Raw genomic sequence first — 18,099 nt, 5'->3', positions numbered from 1 at the left:
CTGAGGAGCTGGCCAGGCTCCCAAGGTCGGTCCCACAGCCCGCTTACAAATGGCTTTCATCATATTCTCACAGGGTGGGAGGGGGAGCTGGAGCTTGAGAAGGGACCCATGTTCTCATACCACATACCCCTCCTCATGCCTTTCCTGTGGACTCTGGGAATTCCTGCTGAAAAGCCAGAGTTCCTTGTTTAGGTCTCTTAATACAGAGCTTTTCTGTTTTTGGCTACTATTTCTGTTAGTTTATTCATGCCATCTCACCTACAGATATTAAAAATATTCCATAACCAGAATGGTACATAAAATTATTTAAATGGGCAGTAAATTATCAAGGGAGGGTGCAAACAAGCCACCCAATGGCATGGTCCCTCAAGTGGCAAAGGCTGGCAAGAGGGTGGGGAGGAGACAAGGACTTGAACTGCAACCGCCCCATGACTCAGTACGGCTCCTTAACTTTGCTGTGCATCCCCGAAGGCCTGAGCTGCTCCATGTCTGGGACCCATCTGGTGGCATTGTAGGCCAGCAGCACCTCACCTTCCCTGCCCCAATTCAGGCACAAATCCAGGGCAGTTTGTTCCTACGGCCCATGACATCCACCTGGGAAGAATAAGAGGTGATTATACAATCTGCAGCTACTTGTGTTTTCAAACTATTTAATTGGGAATGAGGGAGATACAAGTAATTTTCCCTCTTACTCATTTTTTTTAAACAAAAGATCTCGCTCTTGTCTGATTTCACTGTTTCCCCAAAGGCCTTTCTGTCCTCCAAAGACTGAAGCTTTATTAAATAAGCATCTTCTGCCCTGGCTGGTGTGGCTCAGTGGACTGAGTACAGGCCTGCAAACAAAAAGGTTGCTGGTTGGATTCCCAGTCAGGGCACAAGCCTGGGTTCCGTCAAGTCCCTGGTTGGGGGCGTGTGAAAGGCAACTGATCGTGTTTCTCTCACACACTGATGTTTCTCTCCCTCTCTTTCTCCCTCCCATCCCCTCTCTCTAAAAATAAATAAATAAAACCTTTAAAAAAAAATAAAGTAAAAAGAACAAATAAGTATCTCCTGGGCCCTGTTTATCAGGAGCCCTTTGCCTTTCCAGGGAGGAAGCAAATTCCTCCAAGGGCCCATCGCATATCAGAGGAGGGTCCCACCAAGCACAGAACCGCCACGGCCTGAGGGAAGGCTGAGGCTGCATTCGGAGCTCCCCGCGGGCATGTGGGATGTAGTGTTGATGCAGCCCAGCTTCCTGGGCCAGGTCCTGACCACACTCAGTGGGCAGGCAGAGGCCAGAAGGGGTGCAGGCCTCATGCACCTGGGGGTGCTGCCTCAGAGAAGTGGCCCGCCCAAAGGTCTTGCCACAGCCGGATCAAGGGAAGGTGGGCTGGGCAGTGGTGGGTGCCACCCGGGGGCGGGCCTGGTGGTGGGACTGTGGCTGCACAGGTGAAGCAGACGAAGACGGCCTGCAGCTTCTGGGCCACATCTGCTGGGTGCTCCCACTTCCTGTCACGCTCCTGGAACTTGAGTTGGCATGGTGGGGAGACAGCAGGTGCACTGCAGGCCCCCCGGATGGCCTGAGGGATGTGGGGAGAGCGCGGGGGCGTCCAGCAGGAGTCTCCAGGATCTCTCCCGTGCCCCGGAATCAGGACAGCAATGAACATTCAGTGCTTACTGTGTGCCAGGACTAGAGAGCAACACAGATTATTGTTATTGGACCTGTTTTATAGATGAGCAGACTGAGGGTCAAAAAAGTTAGGCAACTTGCCCACAGTCATGAGATTAGGAAATGAAATGGAGTCAAGAGGGGAACCCAGGGAGTCTCCTTCAGCAGAGCTGTGTGATTAGAGCACAGCCTCTGGCCCAGACCGGCTCTCCTATTTCCCATGCAGGTACAACAGTTTCTTCATCTGAAAAATGGGGCCATAACCGTATCAGTAGCTACCTGATAGGGCTGTTCTAAGAAATAAATGAATGAATTTATATAAAGTGCTTAGAACACTTTACACAATGGCTTGCGATTATTACTATTAAGGAGGAAAGCAGCGCCATAGCCGGGAGCTGGCCTGGCACAGGTAGACTTTGGCATTCCCCTGCTGAATGTAAATGATTTCACAGAATGTCATCAGACAAGGCCACAGTGGCTGCATCAAGACAACAGAACTCTGCCATAACAGCATCTGAATACAGACAAAATACGAACATTGTCCAAGCCACAAAAATGACTAAACACCTCCCTAATTGGTCCTAGCTAATACGAGTGGCTGCTGCTGCTGCTTCGCCACTCACAGCTCGTGCCTTCTTGTGTTCCTCTGCCTTCTAGGTAAGATTTATTAAGATAGACAGCCACAGAGCTGCCCTGCTTCCTGGCACCATCCAATACAGAGCAAAGCCCCTCTTCCTCAAATACTTCCCAAAATCACCTACTGCAAACCCAAATCCTATAATCAAGTCCTTTAACAAAACACTCCATTACTTTGGTGCCGCTACGGTGTGTGTGCTTTCTCAGTTGGTGGGCAATAAACCCACTTGTTGACTACAGGTGTGTTCCTGGGGGGGTCTTTGGCCAGAGGACATTGACACTGGCAGTCATTGTCACAAATACGTGACCTCTCTTTGCCTCAGTTCCCTCTGAAAGTGACAACCAATTTCTTAGGGTCTGTTAGGAAGCCTGAATAAGATAACGAGTGTTAATGGCCTAGCACAGAGTAAGCATTCAGTAGGAGCTGTTGCTATTATGTCAGACTGGCTACCTTCATCACCCTCCAGCTTTCCTCTTTGCTGCTGCTAATCCCTGTACCAGCCCTGTGAGGTAAGTAATGGCAACCCCTTCTGCCAGGGAAACCAAGGCCCAAGTTGCACTGAAAGCCTAGGGCACAGTTGGAACTGGAGGTTTGGGGGCTCCTCCAGTTTCTGCTCTCTCCCAGCCACATCTCCCACCCCAAGCCTCTCGGGATGACACTGTGCCCCTCTGAACTGCATCCCATTCGCACTTAGGTGGACAGAGCAGGATGGGTACATCAGAGCCTAGTAAGCGTAAGGATAGGGAGTGGCAGTTCTTTTAGGGCAGCTCCCCAATAGGCAAGTCCCTACAGCGTCCTTGGACATTGAAATGCTATAGAAATCCTTTCAGCATCAGTTCCTGCACCCCACCCTCTGGCCAGCGGTTCTCACTTGTGTCACCTGTACTGCAGGGACTCCTCATTTTGGACAAATCCTGCTGCTCCGTAGTCTCTTCAGGAGACGGATCCTCTGTGGTTGACTAGGATCCCTCTGGTCAAGAAAGGAGCACGAGTGATTGAACAGTAAATCAAATTCAGTCGTTCATCTGTCGCCAGCCTTAGAAGCTGTCCTTGCCAGACTTTGACCCTTGTGAGATACCATCTCCTTGAACTCTAACCTGATGGAGCTCTCCCTGGAGAAACTTCTAAAAGATTCAACTTCCTGGGTTTGTGACTCCCTTAGAGCCACCTCACCTGTGTGAAACCTAAGGCCTACTTCAAACTAGCTCCCTGAACTGAGAGTGCGGAACCCTTCATCTTTGACACCATCCTCCTCTCCCTTTCTCCCACGTGTCCTGAGGCAGGTATTGGTACCCACGCTTAAGCCCGCCTCTTCCCGGGAGACAGCCTTCTCTGATACCCTCTAACTCTTGTTCCACCCAGAACCCCCGCCTCCCAGGAGCGCTTTCAACTGTGTGTCCGGCTGCCGCAAGCATTGCCCTCGGCTCTCCCCTCCCCAGGCGGGCAGGTCAAGCCTCCGCTTTCCTCCAAGCAGCAGAAGGCTGCCTTTCATTGCGCCTGTCGGTCAGTCGCTCGTCACCCGGAGGGAAGCAGGATAGGGGCCACTGAGTCTCAAGGTCCTGGTGGTTTCAATGCCCTTTCGCCTGATGAGCCTCTCGAAGCCAAGATCCCAGATTGCCATCCGGCAGTTATACAGTCGTGCCCACTCGGTCCGGAAAATAACGGGAGGCGTCCTTCTCTGCACAGGGGCGCGTTATGATGACGTCGGGAGCCGTCCAGACCTAAACTTACTGCGCAGGTGTGCTAGGTGCTTCTGGCGCGCAGGCGCTTTGGCGACCTCATTGTTCAAGGTCCTGCAGGGCCGGATTTGGGGAACGAGGGCCCTGAGACCGTTCTGCGCAGGCGCCGCGAAGGTCTATGTCCCTGAGATCACGCTTCCAAGACACACCCCCTTCTAAAGGGAGTGACGTCAGGTTAGAGCCCTCGGAACGCGTCTGGTGGTCCCCAAATCCCTGCGCTCCAACCTCTTCGGCCTCCGTCCGTCCGACTCCAGGGGCGGAGCGTTTCGGCGGCAGATCGGCGACCAGCAACTGTGCCCTGCCGTGTATCGGCTCTTTGCTCGGTCGGTGATTTGAGGGGGATGGGTGAGGGGCGGGGCAGGTAAAAACAACTGTCCCTCAGGGAGGAGGGGGTTGGAGGCCGGGTTTCTCAGTTTTTGAAGCAGAAAGGGAAAGGCATCCATAAAGAGGACCGGTCAGGACTCCGGATCCCTGGGGAATAGGGTCTAGGCGCCGGATTTCTAGGTCGCAGGGAGTGATACCCGAGAATAGAAGAAGGAGACAGGGTGGAAGGCTGAAGTCTAGGACCCGAGTGGGAAGACTAGGTAATAAAACGGCTGGGTGCTCCCCTGACCCTGGTCTTGCCCATCGCTCTTTCCAGCTATGCCTCCACCGCGGGGTGATGTGACCGCCTTGTTTCTGGGGCCTCCGGGCTCGGGAAAGTCCGCACTGATTGCAGCTCTGTGCAACAAAGATGTGGAGGTGGTAGAGATCCCCGATGGACGGCCAGACCCCGGGATCCCCAGCCTGCGAGCTGCAGGCCCAGGCCTCTTCTTGGGCGAGCTGAGCTGCCCACCCGCAGCTCCAGGTCCCTGGGCAGCGGAGGCTAATGTGCTGGTCCTGGTGCTGCCCGGCCCCGAAGGAAACAACGAACCCTTGGCACCAGCGCTGGGGGAGGCAGCGCGGGCCGCCCTGGCCCGAGGGACGCCATTACTGGCTGTGCGGAACCTCCGTTCTGGAGATTCACAAAATGAAGCCCAGGCCCGGGAACAGACCGAGGCCCTGCTGGACAGCGCGGGACTGGGAGGTGTGCCTCTCTACGTGCTGCATGCGGACTGCGACAGCAGAGAGGGCTGCGTGGAACTGGAGCGCCTGCGGGCGGCGCTGCGGAGCCAGGCGGAGGCGTTGCAGAGGTGAGCACGGGGCGTTTCTTTGTGGGTGGGGAAGGCCTGGCTCTTCTCTAGACCTCACCCGGAGGCTGTTTAAGGTCACTGAGACTCCGCCCCCGGGGAGTTTAGGCAAACCGTAACCAGATATCTGCTGGAGGTCCCGCTTATGAATCCAGATCCCACCCCTCAGCGCAGGTTTTGAGGTCAGTGTTGCTCCGACCAGGCAAGCCCTCTGTGCTCGATCCTTTTCTGTCATCTAGGCTCCGCACTAGCCAAGGGTCAGCTAGAGGTCCTGACCTGTCATCTAGGTTCCATCTCCTGTGAGTGCTTTGAGGTCACAAGTCCCACTCCCTAACGAGATTTCTAGAAGAGGCTGGGACCTATCACCCAAATATTGCCCCCAGGCAAAAGTTTGGAGAAGGGCTCACCCTTCCACACAAGCTTGTGATCCTCACGAATATTTTACCTGAAGACTTGTAGTCTCGAATCTTCCTCATCCTCCCCATTAGCTTGGTTGTCAAGTGACCCCAGTCGCTCTAAAGCCACACCCTCAGTGAACTTCGTTATTTCTGGGTGTCCTCCCCAACTGCGTTTCTCTCACCTCTTGTGTTTGTGCCCACTTGCTGGCTACCTCCTGAATTTTTCCCCTAACCCCCAGCCGCCTCATTTCATAGACGTCAAAATGAGGCTTGGAGTGGGGCATCCTCTTCTCTAGGTCGACTGCTCATCTGTTTGCCTTAGCCACATCCCCCGGTAAGAGCTAGTAGATGAGGCTTCTCCCCTGGTCTTCACTCCCCTCTTTACCCCCAGTGTCAGGAAAAAGCCCTCTTAGTGACCTTGCCCATGTCAAATAGTGAATAGCGCTGGGCTTTCATTTAGTCCACAATATAGTTGTGATTCTGGCTTTGCCCGCCCCACCCCCCGCCTGTCTGTGGGTTTTGCCCTGCCCAGCACAGCCTTTTCTTAACCTTGCAAGTCCCTGGGGGAACAGCCTCACCCACAAAAGACTGTTACAGGGAAATTGTAGCTGGGTCCTGTCGTAGGCTCTGTTGGAAACCTAACCTCATTCAAGCTGCCCCATCCTTGCTTTAAGTCTCTCCCCTTTATTCATAGCTCTGGTTTCTATTTGCTGGGCCATCAACCGCCCCCCTCCCTTTCCTGTTCCTGCCTCACTAAGGATTATTCAGAAAGCTCCACCCTTGTTGCCATATGCCAGCCCTGTTCCCCTAGCTCAGCTCTCCCGTTGTTTAGCCTCTCTTCTGCCCTTGACTCCATCCCTTCCTGTCCCCGTAGGCACCTGCCGCCAGCTCAGGATGGCTTCGAGGTGCTGGGAGCAGCTGAGCTGGAGGCTGTGCGTGAGGCCTTTGAGACCGGTGGCCTGGAGGCAGCGATGTCCTGGGTTCGTGCTGGCCTGGAGCGACTGGGCAGCGCACGGCTGGACCTGGCCATAGCTGGCACCGCTGACATGGGCCTTGTGCTGAACTTGCTGCTCGGGCTGGATCCTGGGGACCCAGGTGCTGTGCCTGCTTCGGTGGAGCCCACAGGGCCCACGCCCTACCCTGCCCCTGAACGCCCTAATGTAGTACTCTGGACCGTGCCTCTGGGCTCCGAGGGCGCTGCTGCCACCCCCCACCCAACCCACTACGACGCCCTCATCCTTGTCACTGCTGGGGCCCCCACTGAGGAGGACTGGGCCCAGGTCCGGTCCTTGGTGCTACCCGATGCCCCGCTGGTCGGTGTGCGAACAGATGGCGAGGGTGAAGATCCGGAATCTCTGGAAGAGAAGAAGGCAGACAAGTACCCTGGCAAGAGCTTAGAGAACGCAGGTGGAGAGGGTTTGGAAAAACATGACACTGGATCTCAGAAAGCAGGCGATGGGGGAGTTTCAGAGAAAGCAGGCAGTGAGGGTTTGCAGCAGGTTGGCGCAGGTGCACAGCAGTCGGGCAATGGGGACACAGGGCGTGCGGCTGCTTGGAGCCCGGAGGACGAGACCTGGGAGGTACTGGAGGAGGCGCCGCCTCCGGTGTTCCCCCTGCGGCGGGGTGGGCTCCCCGGGCTCTGCGAATGGCTGAGGCGAGCGCTTCCCGCGGCCCAGGCAGGGGCGCTGCTGCTGGCGCTGCCGCCCACATCCCCGCGTGCAGCCCGAACCAAAGCTGTGGCGCTTCGGGCTGGAGCATGGCGGCCGGCCCTGCTAGCTAGCCTGGCGGCGGCGGCAGCACCAGTACCTGGGCTCGGCTGGGCCTGTGATGTGGCGCTTCTACGCGGTCAGCTGGCAGAGTGGCGGCGGGCCCTGGGGCTCGAACCCACAGCGCTGGCCCGGCGGGAGCGCGCGCTGGGCCTGGCCGCGGGGGAGCTAGCAGAGCGGACGCACTTCCCCGGCCCAGTAACGCGCGCTGAAGTTGAGGCGAGGCTGGGTGCGTGGGCCGGGGAGGGCACTGCGGGGGGCGCAGCGCTGGGTGCGCTCTCCTTCCTGTGGCCCGCCGGCGGCGCAGCGGCCACTGGTGGCCTAGGCTACCGCGCAGCCCATGGCGTCCTGCTGCAGGCTCTGGACGAGATGCTGGCCGATGCGGAGGCAGTGCTGGCACCCCATGCGCCTGCGCAGTGAGGGGTGGGGTGAGGGCCAGGGCTTCCGGAGCGCTCCCAGTCCTGGCTACTTGGCTCCGCCAGGGACTGAGGACTCCACACCCGGTTTAGAGGAACCGGGTTTAGGGGTTCAGTCTCCGGCACGGGATGTCTAGGGCTCTGAGAGGACAGCGGGTGTGCCGCCACTCCAAATCCTGGGTGCTTGAAGGGGATGAGACTAGCTCCTGGTTGGGATAATCTAGTCACCCACATTCCTGGGTTTTGAAGGGGGATAGAATCTCGGGGCCAGGACTCTTGATTTCTCTGGGGGTCACAGGGCAGAACCCCCCGAGACATGTGTCCTGAAGAGAGTTGAGGGGTTGGACTTCCAGAAAGGGTTATGATATTATCTTAGTTTTCAAAGGAGTAGAAACTGGATGTAATGGACATCTAGTTCTCCAGGGGCAGGGGGAGTGGAAGCCCTGATTCCTGATGAGGGACATCTTCCTCGGGCTGGGTACTCCTGGGTACCTCATGCTTGGAGTACTAGGGTACCCCAAGAGTTCCTGGAACTCTTAGACTTATGAGCCACAAAGGGATATAGGGTCTGGGTTTTCTAAGGGGAATAGGTCTACACACAGCCTCTCAGTTCCTCAAGAGGCGGTGGGCTTTGGACCTTCATGGGTGGACGGGGCAGTCTCGGGTCCTAGACTCCTGGCTCCGAAGAGGGCTGTGGACCTTGGTTCCTAATTCCTGGGTGGTGGGAGGCCTGCATGTAGAGGAGGGAACGGGGCTGTGTGACAGAGCTAGAAGTCCTTTGGTCTCTTGGGGAGTATAGAGGTGTTTAATATTTGCTCCTGATGGGGAGACTCTGGTGACGAAGACTCCTTTCCCAGCTGTTGTGGGGAAGGTCGGCCACACAAAAATAAGAAGAGGAGGCAAGAGGGGCGTGGTGGGCTCTGGGGGTGGCCAGACACCAGGAATGAGACCTTCTGGTTAGGGAAGGGCAGGAACCCACACCTCAGAGATACCTCCTGCGAATCCCTAATGGATTTGGGTCCTGGAAACTCCCCTCTCTCTGTGACTTTGACTGTCCCGTGTCAGAGGTGCTGAGTGATTTGGGAGCTCTCTGAGGAATCTGTTCCTCTCTCCCACGGCCCTTTAGTGGTTCCTACTTTGGGACTTGGTTTCTTCTGTCATTAAACCTGAACCCTTTCCAGCATGGTATTTTGTACACCTGCCTTTTTGGAGAAGCAGCCACACAGCTGCACTAATCCCAACATGTCTGTTGGCTCCCTTGGGCATGCTTAGGAAGCTCTGCCTTCCGGTGTACACACAGAGAGCTGCAGTGAGCACGGGACCTAAAGGACACCTGGGCAGGTGATCCCGCCAGCAGGAATGTGCCACGAGTGGGGCAAAGGCAGAAACCACGGTGCCTGGAATGTTCTAGGCTGCCACCTGCATGTAGAGGAGCAGCCACAGGGCACAGAGTTCTCCGGTGTCAAAAACAGAAGGGGAGGGCAGAAGCTGAGAGGCCATCCAATAGAATCCCTTTTATAATAGTTGGGGAGAACAAAGCCCAGAGAGGGCAGGCTTTAGGCCCAGCAGCACACAGCAAGGCCCTATATGGTCTGGCTCCTGCCTGTTTCCATTCTCTGCCCCATCCCATCCTCCAGACAGCTTGGTGGATCTTCCTTCTGATGCTTGAGTGAGCCACCTTGGGTCCTGCCTCAGGACCTTCACACCTGCTGTTCATGCTGCCTGGAGTGCTCTGCCCCCCCCCCCCCGAAATTTCCATGAGTGGCTCATTCTGTCAGTCAGGTCTCAACTCAAATGTCCCCTCAGAGAGGCCTTCCCTGCCCGTTCTAACTGAAGTGGCTCATTACCCCCCATTATTCCTCCCTGCTGGTAGCAATTATGACTGTAGAAAATTATTTATTTACCTATTTACCAGCTGTTATTCCCTTGTCTGTCTTGTTCTCTGCTATACTCCCAGCAACTAGAATAGTGCTTGACACACAGCAGGTGTTTAATAAATATTATTTTAATTCATTAGCCGGTGGCAGAACTAGGGCTAGGATGTAGATTGTCAGCCTCTTGCCACACAACAGGGAAAAGAATTGAGATGGGGGGAGAAACAAGCTTCTAATGGGAGAGAACGTGCCTGTCTGAGAGGTCAGGGGACCTGGAAAGCAAGCACAGCTTTGCCACTGTCACCCTGGGTGACTTGGACCAGTGCCTTATTTTCTCTTCTGTGACATTTCCTTTGACAGCCAAAGGCAGGGGTAACTGACCTGAGGCACAGATTCCAGAGGACTGGCTCCCCCATCTCCAGCTTAAACTGCCATCCAAGTTGAGATGGCCAAGATGGGGAAAAGCATTTGGCTCTAAACTGAATGGCTCCAGGCATCATCAAAGCTCTCGGCCTTAGGGGAAAGAAATTCTATTGGCATAGCTCTACGGTCAGACGATCCTGCTGACTTTGGGGGTGACCTCGGGCAAGTCACTCAGCAAGTAGTATGTATCTACCTCACAGGGTTATTGTGAGAATTCAATGTGTGTACCTAGGTACGTGCGTTCTCTCTCACACGTCAACATACTGCAGCCCCTCCTGAGAAGCCTGGCACACTGGGACGTCAAGAGTAGCCTGGTTGTCCTTGCCCCCACTCCCTCAGCCCCAGCGACACCAAGACGACTCTAGTGTGGGTATCTTTGCTCACAGAATGTCCACTTTTTCTGCGGTGTTGACACCATCTCTGATTTGGTCCTGCCTGACGTCGCTGCCCTCTGATCCCCTGCTCCAAATTCCCTCTGCCCTTTTCACGCCAGAGATCACACCTGAGGAAACAGAGCCCCAGTTTTGTTTGCATGTGTCTCTGCCATTGGGGAGTGCTCATTGTATTGCAGTTCATAACTGTATATTGGCACTCTGGGGTGTCACAACTACCTTTTCGAGTGGTTGCCTTTTAAATCATGACTTTTGATGGCATTGACTTTTAAACTTAGTGGAGGTATAAGGTTGCTAGTGAGGCACGTGTCTGTGGGAGCATACAAGTAGAAAAGACTGAGTCTCCCTTTTAGACAGATCACTGGCTGCCATTAGGGTGTGTCTACGTGGCACCTCCAGGCTGGAAGACCCTCAAAGGCAAGGATTTAAGGAAATGAATGATGAATTTTGGCATTGCCATTGGCCGGAAGCAGAATAGGCACAAAGAACTTGAGCGATGAGACAGTCTCATCACCTAAGCTGAGTTTCTTGTGTTTCTGGGTAATGCTGGAGGGGCTTGTGTCCACTGAGGTGGAGAACCATGGAAGGACGCATGAAGGGTGTGGCTGGCCTGTGGTGCTTTTTGGAGGAGTGAATAAAAGTGCGTAGAAATGCCATTCTGTGTCTGTTCTTTTGGGCTTTGTATGGGGAAAAACATACTTGGGGTTTTAACTGGAGCTGGAAGCCTGGACCCCTGGGTCGGAGGGAGGAGTGACTGGGGGCCTGGACTCCTGGGTCTGAGGGAGGAAGGTTCTTGAGCCCTGAGGTTGGGGGGAAAGGCAGGGGGCGTTCTGAACAGGAGACACTTCCTTGCACTGGAATCAAGGCACTTGATCTGTATCTGAGTTTTGCCTCCCTGGGGGTTGGGGTGGACCAGTGACTGTTTTGACCTTGGGGGCTTGTGATGGTAAAGCATCTTTGATCTGGGACCAGCTTGGCCCATTAATGCCTCCAATTTGTTCACCCTCTCTGTAGTCACGCCCTTAGATAGTCCCTTCTCATTCTGACTCTAGACCTGGCCGTGTGATTTGCTTGGCCACTGGGACAATAGGAAACACGATGCAAGCAGAGACTGGGGAAGTGCTCATGCACTGGGGCTTCCTCTCTTGCTGCCCTGGGGACCACTGCCACCTTAAGAAGCCCCAGCTGATCTGCTGGGTGCTAAGAGATGTGACCCGGGCAGCCTCGAAACCCAGCCCACAGCCAGCCAGCCCTCTGAAACAGGGCTCCCTAGCTGATGGGCTACTGGACCAGCAGGGACCGGCAGAAGAACCATTCAGCCGATCCAAGACCAAATTGCTGACCCATAGAATCATGAGCAGCCCTGGCTGGTGTGGCTCAATGGATTGAGTGCCAGCCTGTGAACCAGGGGGCCACTGGTTCGATTCCCAGTCAGGGCACATGCCTGGGTTGTGGGCCGGGTCCCCGGTGGCGGGTAGGGGGTGAGAGGCAGCCACACATTGATGTTTCTCTCCTCCCCTTCCCCTCTCTCTAAAAATAAATAAATAAAATCTTTAAAAAAAGAAAAAAGAGTCATGAGCAAAATAGAAGATGATCATTCTAAGCCACTTGAGTGGCTTGTTGTGTGGTAAAAAGTAACTAACACAGGCTTGTTCCCTCTCTCTGTGATGTGGTCTCTATTCCCCTTCAACACGACTCAATGAATACATTCTTATGCTCTGCCACTTTTTAGCTGTGTGACCTTCAATGTGATGGCCCTTCTCTGATCCTCAGATTCTTTTCCTGAAAACAGGAGTGGGAATAATGGTGCCTGTCCCGTGGAGTTGTGAAGACAGAATGAGAAAGCGCCACTCAGAGGCCGTGGTGCATGTTCCTGTCACAGGGCAGATTCGCACTTCCTGGTCCACATGGTATTTGGTGGGGCCATGTGGCCAGCTCCATCCAACAAGTTGGGTTAAGTTACTTCTGAGTCACAGCATTTAATCACCCATGTGAGACTTCCCTGGGCTCTTTCCTGTGCACAGAAATGGGCAGTGTTCGAGTCGGTGGCTGCTCTGTGCTGCTAATGAACAGAACACCTGTGGACGGTGCCAAGCATGTAGGTGAAGGAAGAATCAACCTTTTGTGAGTGGGTACTTGTTCAGCAAGTACCATTCCTCTTCCTCCCACTGGAAGGGGAGGACACTTCCCTGCTCCCGAATGTTGGCTTTGACTGGATGGCTTACTTTACTCAGCGTAATGTTTGCAGACCTGACCTAAGCAGGGGCCTTCAATGCGCTTGGCTTTTGTGCTACTGTGATCTGCCACGGAGCCACTGGTCCCAGAAGACTGTGGAACCCTAAGGAGGAGAACGTGAATCCTCCTTCCAACACTAGAGCCAATCAAACCAATCCTCTGCCAGAAGCAGAGCCACCCAGCCACCCACAAATGCTTAAAAAGAATGCTTGTTGTTAGAAGTCTGTTTTGAGATGCCTTGTTACACAGCATTACTGCCCATGAGTTGACTAATACAACTTTGTTGTTTTAAACCACTGAGATCAGGGACTTCTTTACTATAGCATAGGCTATTCTGTCCTGATCAAGGACAATGTTTAGCACGTGCCAACTAATGGCCATTTCCCTAAGTGGCACCTATTACAATGATTACTATTTACTCACACTATTGCCTCTAGAATCAACAGTCTTAAAGGTGCTAGGCACCGCACTAAGTGCTTCTTTAGTTTTCTTTCATTTGACTCTTACAACAACTCTGAGTTTATAACTACTAATACCCACATTTTGCTGACATGAAGACTGAGGCAAAAAGTGGGGAGGTGACCCAGGAGAGGTAATCATGGACTCTGGAGTCTGACCCTCCTAGCGGTTTGACGCAAGGCAAATGACATTACAATCTGTGCCTCAGTTTGTTCATCTGTAAAATGGGGATAATAATAGCAACTTCAGAGTTGCTGTAATTATGAAATGAGGTACAGCACAGAAAACATTTAGGACAGGGGCCCCGCAGGAAGTAATCCCTTAATAAGCTCTGACTGGTATGGCTTAGTTGGTTGGGCGTTGTCCCACAAAGCTAAAGTTCCGCTGGCTTGCACACGCCTGGGATGCAGGTACCCTCCACCCCCTTGGAGGGTGTGCGAGAGGTAGCCAATTGATGTGTCTCTCCCTCCCTTCCCTTCTCTCTAAAAATAAATAATTAAAATCGTTTTTTTTAAATAAAAGGTAGGGTTTTCCCTCTCTTCCTTGCAAAGAGGGGGTTCCCAAGGGTTGAACCTCCAGCTTTCTGCAACCCACCTCCCCGAGATGCATCATGGTACAAAGACTGAGGCTTGCTTGGTTTATTTGTTTATAGGCACACAGGGAGCTGCAGGCTGAGGACAAACGGGGACCTCAAGCCACACATTCCTGTTCTTCACTCAGCTCTGCCAGGAGGCTGGGGGGCTGGAAGGCAGTCTGCTCGGCGGAGGTAGTAGAGATAGGAGGCCGAGGGCACCTCAGCCCCAGGCTTGGTGTTGCAGGCACTCTCCGTAGCACAGCCTCGAGTGGCAAACTTGGTGTTGATGATACCTGGGAGGGGGATTCAGGATGGAGTCAGAGCCCCCAACCCCTCCTTCCTCACGGCCTAAGAATCATGATCCTGCTACCTCCTCACCCAGTTCTCTGGGGCCACCATCTCCCCTAGAACCTGCAAGCCTGGGCTTCCAGTTGTGGGGTCCCTGAGCCCTCCTCCAGAGATCCAGGTGCCCCTCACCAGCCTGCACGTTGCCGGCGAAGTAGATGCAGTGGGTTTCCTGGCCAACACAGCGGGCTGCCTGGGTCCCCGGGCACGTCTCCTGGAAGGGTACGATGCAGGCAGGACACTGGAGGCCATTCTCTGTCCGATTGTTCTGGGGGGCTGGGGATGAGGGTGGAGCATAAGGTGCGAAGAGACATTAGATCCTTCCCCCAAACTCACAATAACCCTGGAGAACAGGGTTTGGTAACTGTCACTGCATTTACAGGAGCAGAAACTGAGGCTCAGCAAGCAAGGGGCTTGCCCGGTGTAACAGCGCACAGTCGGTGGTGGGCCAGGGCGCACACAGTGGGCTCTTGGGGTGGCTGGAAGGGGCTCCCGACGCTGGGCTGAGCTGGCACTTACGGGGCACAGAGCCACGGTTGCAGCCGTCACTCTGGCAGCAGTTCGTGTTGGACACCATGTAGTCCTTGGGGCCCATGGTGGTGGATACAAAACCCGAGTAGCAGTCGCTGAACTTCATGCAGGCCTTGTAGGTGTTCACGGAGTGGCGGCCCTCTGCACGATGGAGGTCAGGAGGGCAGGGCTGGGGTAGTGTTGACCCCTGCCTGGGGTCTCTCCCAACCCTACAGCTCCCCCACCCCATGACTGTCTAGGATGGTCTCTTCCACCCCTCCTAAAGCCCTACCCCCTTATCCGCCTGGGGTACAGTGTCTGGAGTGGGGTATTAGGTAGCTCTGCTCACCCCCCACCTCATTGCCATAGCCCCTAGTCAGGCTTTGGTGGTCACTCGCTGTTCCCCATTGTCAAGCCCAGGTCTGCCTAAAAGGTCCCTTCTACCCCACCCCCACGCCCCAGCCATCCTCTGAAGGCCCTGTGGGTGGTGATCTTTCCCAGGTCGCCTATGGCTACCCCATAGCGGTGTGAGATGCTGGCTTCCAGCCTTCGCAGGCTTGGGAGGCACTTCCAACAGACCTGGCCCTCACACGGCCACCATGCAACAATCCCCGTCTATCTAGGGGGTCTCTTCCAGATTTCCTCACGGTCTCTCCCCAGGCCTCCGACGGACGGCCTATTGCGCCCTCCTTGCTACCCCCCAGGTCTTGCCTTAAGTGGTCCCTTCCAGTCTCCACCGCCTTGCCCCCTCCCCACATGTGGTCTCTTCCAATCCAATTTAAAGGTCTCCCCACCAAAGGGTGGTTCCCGCACCCCCAGCTTCCTCTCCCCCCACCCCCAACGTCTGTATCTACTTCCCAAATGGGGGGTGGGTGCCTCGTCAAGCCTTCCAGGTCCTTCCCCCACCCGCCAATGCTGGGTAGGTAAGGAGGGCGGCCTGCAATCTATCTCACCTTTCTTACACAGCCCCTCCTGCCAGGATGGTTCCTTCCTACATTCAAGGTCGCCCTTCACCAGCTGTCACAGCCTTTCTTTGGCACCCCCTGCCCCCTAGGCTCCCCACCCCCTTACGGTCTCTTCCACGGCTCTCCATCTCTCCCATCCAGTCTCAGGCCTGGGGTGTCCCCTTCCCTCTAAGTCGTCCCCTCCTCTGCCCCCTTTCTACGTCTCCGCCACGCTTGGGCATTATCCTCCCTCTCCTTTCATTTCCCTCCTCCTACCCCAGCACCATCTCTCCTCTTCCTGTCAGGAGCTGTCTCTTCCAGCCCGCACTACCCCCGCGCCCCCTGGGGTGCTGTTCCTCCCCCCCCCATCCCGTGTCGTGCTTGATTCCACTCCCCCAGCCTGCCCCGCCCCGTCCTTCTCTATCCGCCTCCCACTTCGTGCCTATTAGATTCTTCCCCTCTCACTACTAGGGTCCCCGAGTCCTTCCCTCACCCTCTCTTGCCCGAAAAAGCCCTTATATCTGCCCCCGCCCATCTTCTCTTTTGGAGGGTCTCAGTTTTAGAAATCGCTCACAACAATGGTTTCTGTAGCTCCGCTGAATCCACTTCCCTCCATCCTCCTCGAGAGTCTTCCCTCTCCCCTGCCCGCCCACCACCGCGATGGTCCCTCCCCTCGCAACCAGCCTGCCAGGGGTTGACGCTCCGCGCTCTTACTGGTGCTCGACTCCCCCACGATGACCACGCAGGCGTCCTTGCCGGCCTCGCAAGTCTTCATTTTGCCGCTGCACGTGGGGCCAGAGCCCCTACATACTTCACAGCTTAGCGGGCACCCTGCAGTGCAGAGCGAGGGCCCGGCTGTAGTCCTGAGTGGTGTGGGCCAGGGATCGCGGGACGCGGTCGGGGGAAGGGGCGGGCTTATGGTTCTAAAGGAGATGGGACAGGTGTCCTCCTGTTCCTGGGTGGGGCATTGACCGCTCTCCAGGGAACTGTCCCGCGCTCTAACAAGGACGCGCTAGTGATGCCAGCAAAGCTGCTTCCTGGGGCGGGAAGCGACTCCACCACGGAGCCTGTTTACCTAATTACAAGGCTGGGGACTTTGGACGCTAGGGTCCTCTGAGAAAGCTCAGGGACAGGGAGGGGTCCTGGGAAAGGTTTCCATGGACTTTTGTGAAGCTTCAGGTCCAGTTGGTTCTTGGATATGAGATCGTCTTTGTAGGAACCGTGTGTAGGTCTTGTAGACAGCAGGAGCTCAGGCCAGGGGTCTGCATCCCAGTTTCAGAAGGGAGAATGAGGACCGGGAGAGCTGAGGGCATGGACTCCTTGGTCCTGAGAGAGGGGGCAGCTAGGGGCCCAGGCCCCTGGGACCTGGGGAAGGTGAGGCTTGCCTAACCTCCTGCCTCTAAGGGAGGAGGGGTTGGGGACTTGAACTCCCTAGAGTCCAGGAAGAAAGATCTCTCTCTCTCACCCCCCAGTGTTTCTTTTTCCTTTGTTTTTCTTTTAAGATTTCCCTTTCTGGTCATGCTCTCATTTTCTAGAATTCCAATGTCTTATGTTGAGACCCTTCCTGAGGGACAGAAGACTCAGAGCCCACTATGCCCCTTCCTTTCTCAGAAATCCAAACACAAGAGCCTTTGAGCTTTTCCTCTCTTGGGGTCCCAGGCTTTCTCTTCCTTTATCCTCTGCCTCCAACACCCACTTGAATTCCCAGGACACCTCCTCTTTCCTTCCAGAGGACCTTGCTGAATGCTCTCTCCTAGTCCTCTTTCCTGAGGATCCCAGGAGTCCAAGCCTCTGGTCACTTACCGAGACCCAACAGGGTGCAGAGCAGTGTGAGAACCAGCAGGAAGGTCCTCGGTGTCATGGAGGGCCTCATGGTGTGTGACCCAGCAGTCCCTGGTTCCCAGCACTTATAGGAAGCTGAGGAGGGGCGGGTCTGGACCCACCTTCACCCTGGGGTGAGAATTAGCTGAGGTAAGATCTCAGGGCAGGCCTCTACGGCTCTGGGTTGGGGAGGCGGAACCAGAATCCAAAAGGGACAAGGGCGTCTTGTACCCGGCCTCCTCCTTCACAGGGACCCCAGGAGTCTGGGCTTCCAGTCGCGTCTTCCATCAGGACCCAGAAGGGCACTTTCCTGTTTTCGCACACTCTCCTCCCAGCTTTTTTCTGGCCTGAAGCCCAAGGTCAAACTCAGGTCACTTGATTCCTTGTAGGTGTAGAGCGGCTACAAAGGCTGACATCCCCTCTCCTCTCCCTTCCCAAAGAGGCACCTGCGTGGGTGGGGCCCTGCCTGGGAGCGCCCAGCGTGTCCAGGCTCGTTCTGCCTGGGAGCCTTGTCCTCCTTCCCTTCTTCACGGGCTTGGTTCATACTCCCTCTTCTGTGTTCGGACTGTCTCCATATCCTACCCCCTGGAGCAATACCTCTGGGTCTCGCGGGGACCGAACAGACGGGGTGTCTGTCAACCGGCAGGGACAGGCGTGGTAGGAGACAGATGCGCACAGGTTACATTGGGAAAACGAGGAATGGGTGGAAGCACTCTAGGCTGGTTGTGTGTGTCTGGTCTGGGCTCATG

The 18,099-nt window shown here is 55.2% G+C and overlaps 3 protein-coding genes across 3 annotated transcripts; 1 reads left to right on the top strand and 2 right to left on the bottom strand.

Annotated features, from left to right (window-relative positions):
- Positions 1-433: 433 nt before the first annotated feature.
- On the bottom strand, positions 434-3,906 carry ZNF576 (zinc finger protein 576). The gene is given in 5 exon segments (XM_054588381.1): positions 434-536; positions 1,080-1,415; positions 1,417-1,559; positions 3,131-3,244; positions 3,805-3,906. Coding segments are annotated over 5 exon segments (798 nt in total).
- IRGQ (immunity related GTPase Q) lies at positions 3,844-11,111 on the top strand. The gene is made up of 3 exons (XM_054588571.1): positions 3,844-4,347; positions 4,665-5,196; positions 6,466-11,111. The coding sequence occupies exons 1-3, from the start codon at positions 4,143-4,145 to the stop codon at positions 7,775-7,777; spliced, it is 2,049 nt and encodes a 682-aa protein (XP_054444546.1). The 5' UTR covers positions 3,844-4,142; the 3' UTR covers positions 7,778-11,111.
- A 2,681-nt stretch (positions 11,112-13,792) lies between these two features.
- Positions 13,793-17,406, bottom strand: PINLYP (phospholipase A2 inhibitor and LY6/PLAUR domain containing). The gene is made up of 5 exons (XM_054588438.1): positions 17,333-17,406; positions 16,244-16,360; positions 14,595-14,747; positions 14,208-14,351; positions 13,793-14,023 (listed from the first exon to the last, which is right to left on the bottom strand). The coding sequence occupies exons 1-5, from the start codon at positions 17,400-17,402 to the stop codon at positions 13,869-13,871; spliced, it is 639 nt and encodes a 212-aa protein (XP_054444413.1). The 5' UTR covers positions 17,403-17,406; the 3' UTR covers positions 13,793-13,868.
- Between the last annotated feature and the right edge of the window lie 693 nt (positions 17,407-18,099).

Source organism: Pteronotus mesoamericanus, unplaced genomic scaffold, assembly GCF_021234165.1.
Source record: "Pteronotus mesoamericanus isolate MK-2021 breed Mesoamerican mustached bat unplaced genomic scaffold, CSHL_Meso_final scaffold_137, whole genome shotgun sequence".
NCBI classification, from domain to species: domain Eukaryota; kingdom Metazoa; phylum Chordata; class Mammalia; order Chiroptera; family Mormoopidae; genus Pteronotus; species Pteronotus mesoamericanus.
Note: the sequence above shows the minus strand (reverse complement) of the source record. Positions and strands in the feature narration are given on the sequence as shown.

What these genes read in the sequence shown, in the direction of transcription:
- IRGQ (XM_054588571.1), top strand. Translation starts at nt 4,143, where the DNA reads ATGTCCCTGAGATCACGCTTCCAAGACACACCCCCTTCTAAAGGGAGT. An exon ending in GTGTATCGGCTCTTTGCTCG is followed by an intron (nt 4,348 to 4,664) that starts GTCGGTGATTTG and finishes CGCTCTTTCCAG; the next exon opens with CTATGCCTCCACCGCGGGGT. An exon ending in CAGGCGGAGGCGTTGCAGAG is followed by an intron (nt 5,197 to 6,465) that starts GTGAGCACGGGG and finishes CTGTCCCCGTAG; the next exon opens with GCACCTGCCGCCAGCTCAGG.
- PINLYP (XM_054588438.1), bottom strand. Translation starts at nt 17,402, where the DNA reads ATGAGGCCCTCCATGACACCGAGGACCTTCCTGCTGGTTCTCACACTG. An exon ending in CGTGGGGGAGTCGAGCACCA is followed by an intron (nt 14,748 to 16,243) that starts GTAAGAGCGCGG and finishes TCCATCGTGCAG; the next exon opens with AGGGCCGCCACTCCGTGAAC. An exon ending in CAACCGTGGCTCTGTGCCCC is followed by an intron (nt 14,352 to 14,594) that starts GTAAGTGCCAGC and finishes CCTCATCCCCAG; the next exon opens with CCCCCCAGAACAATCGGACA.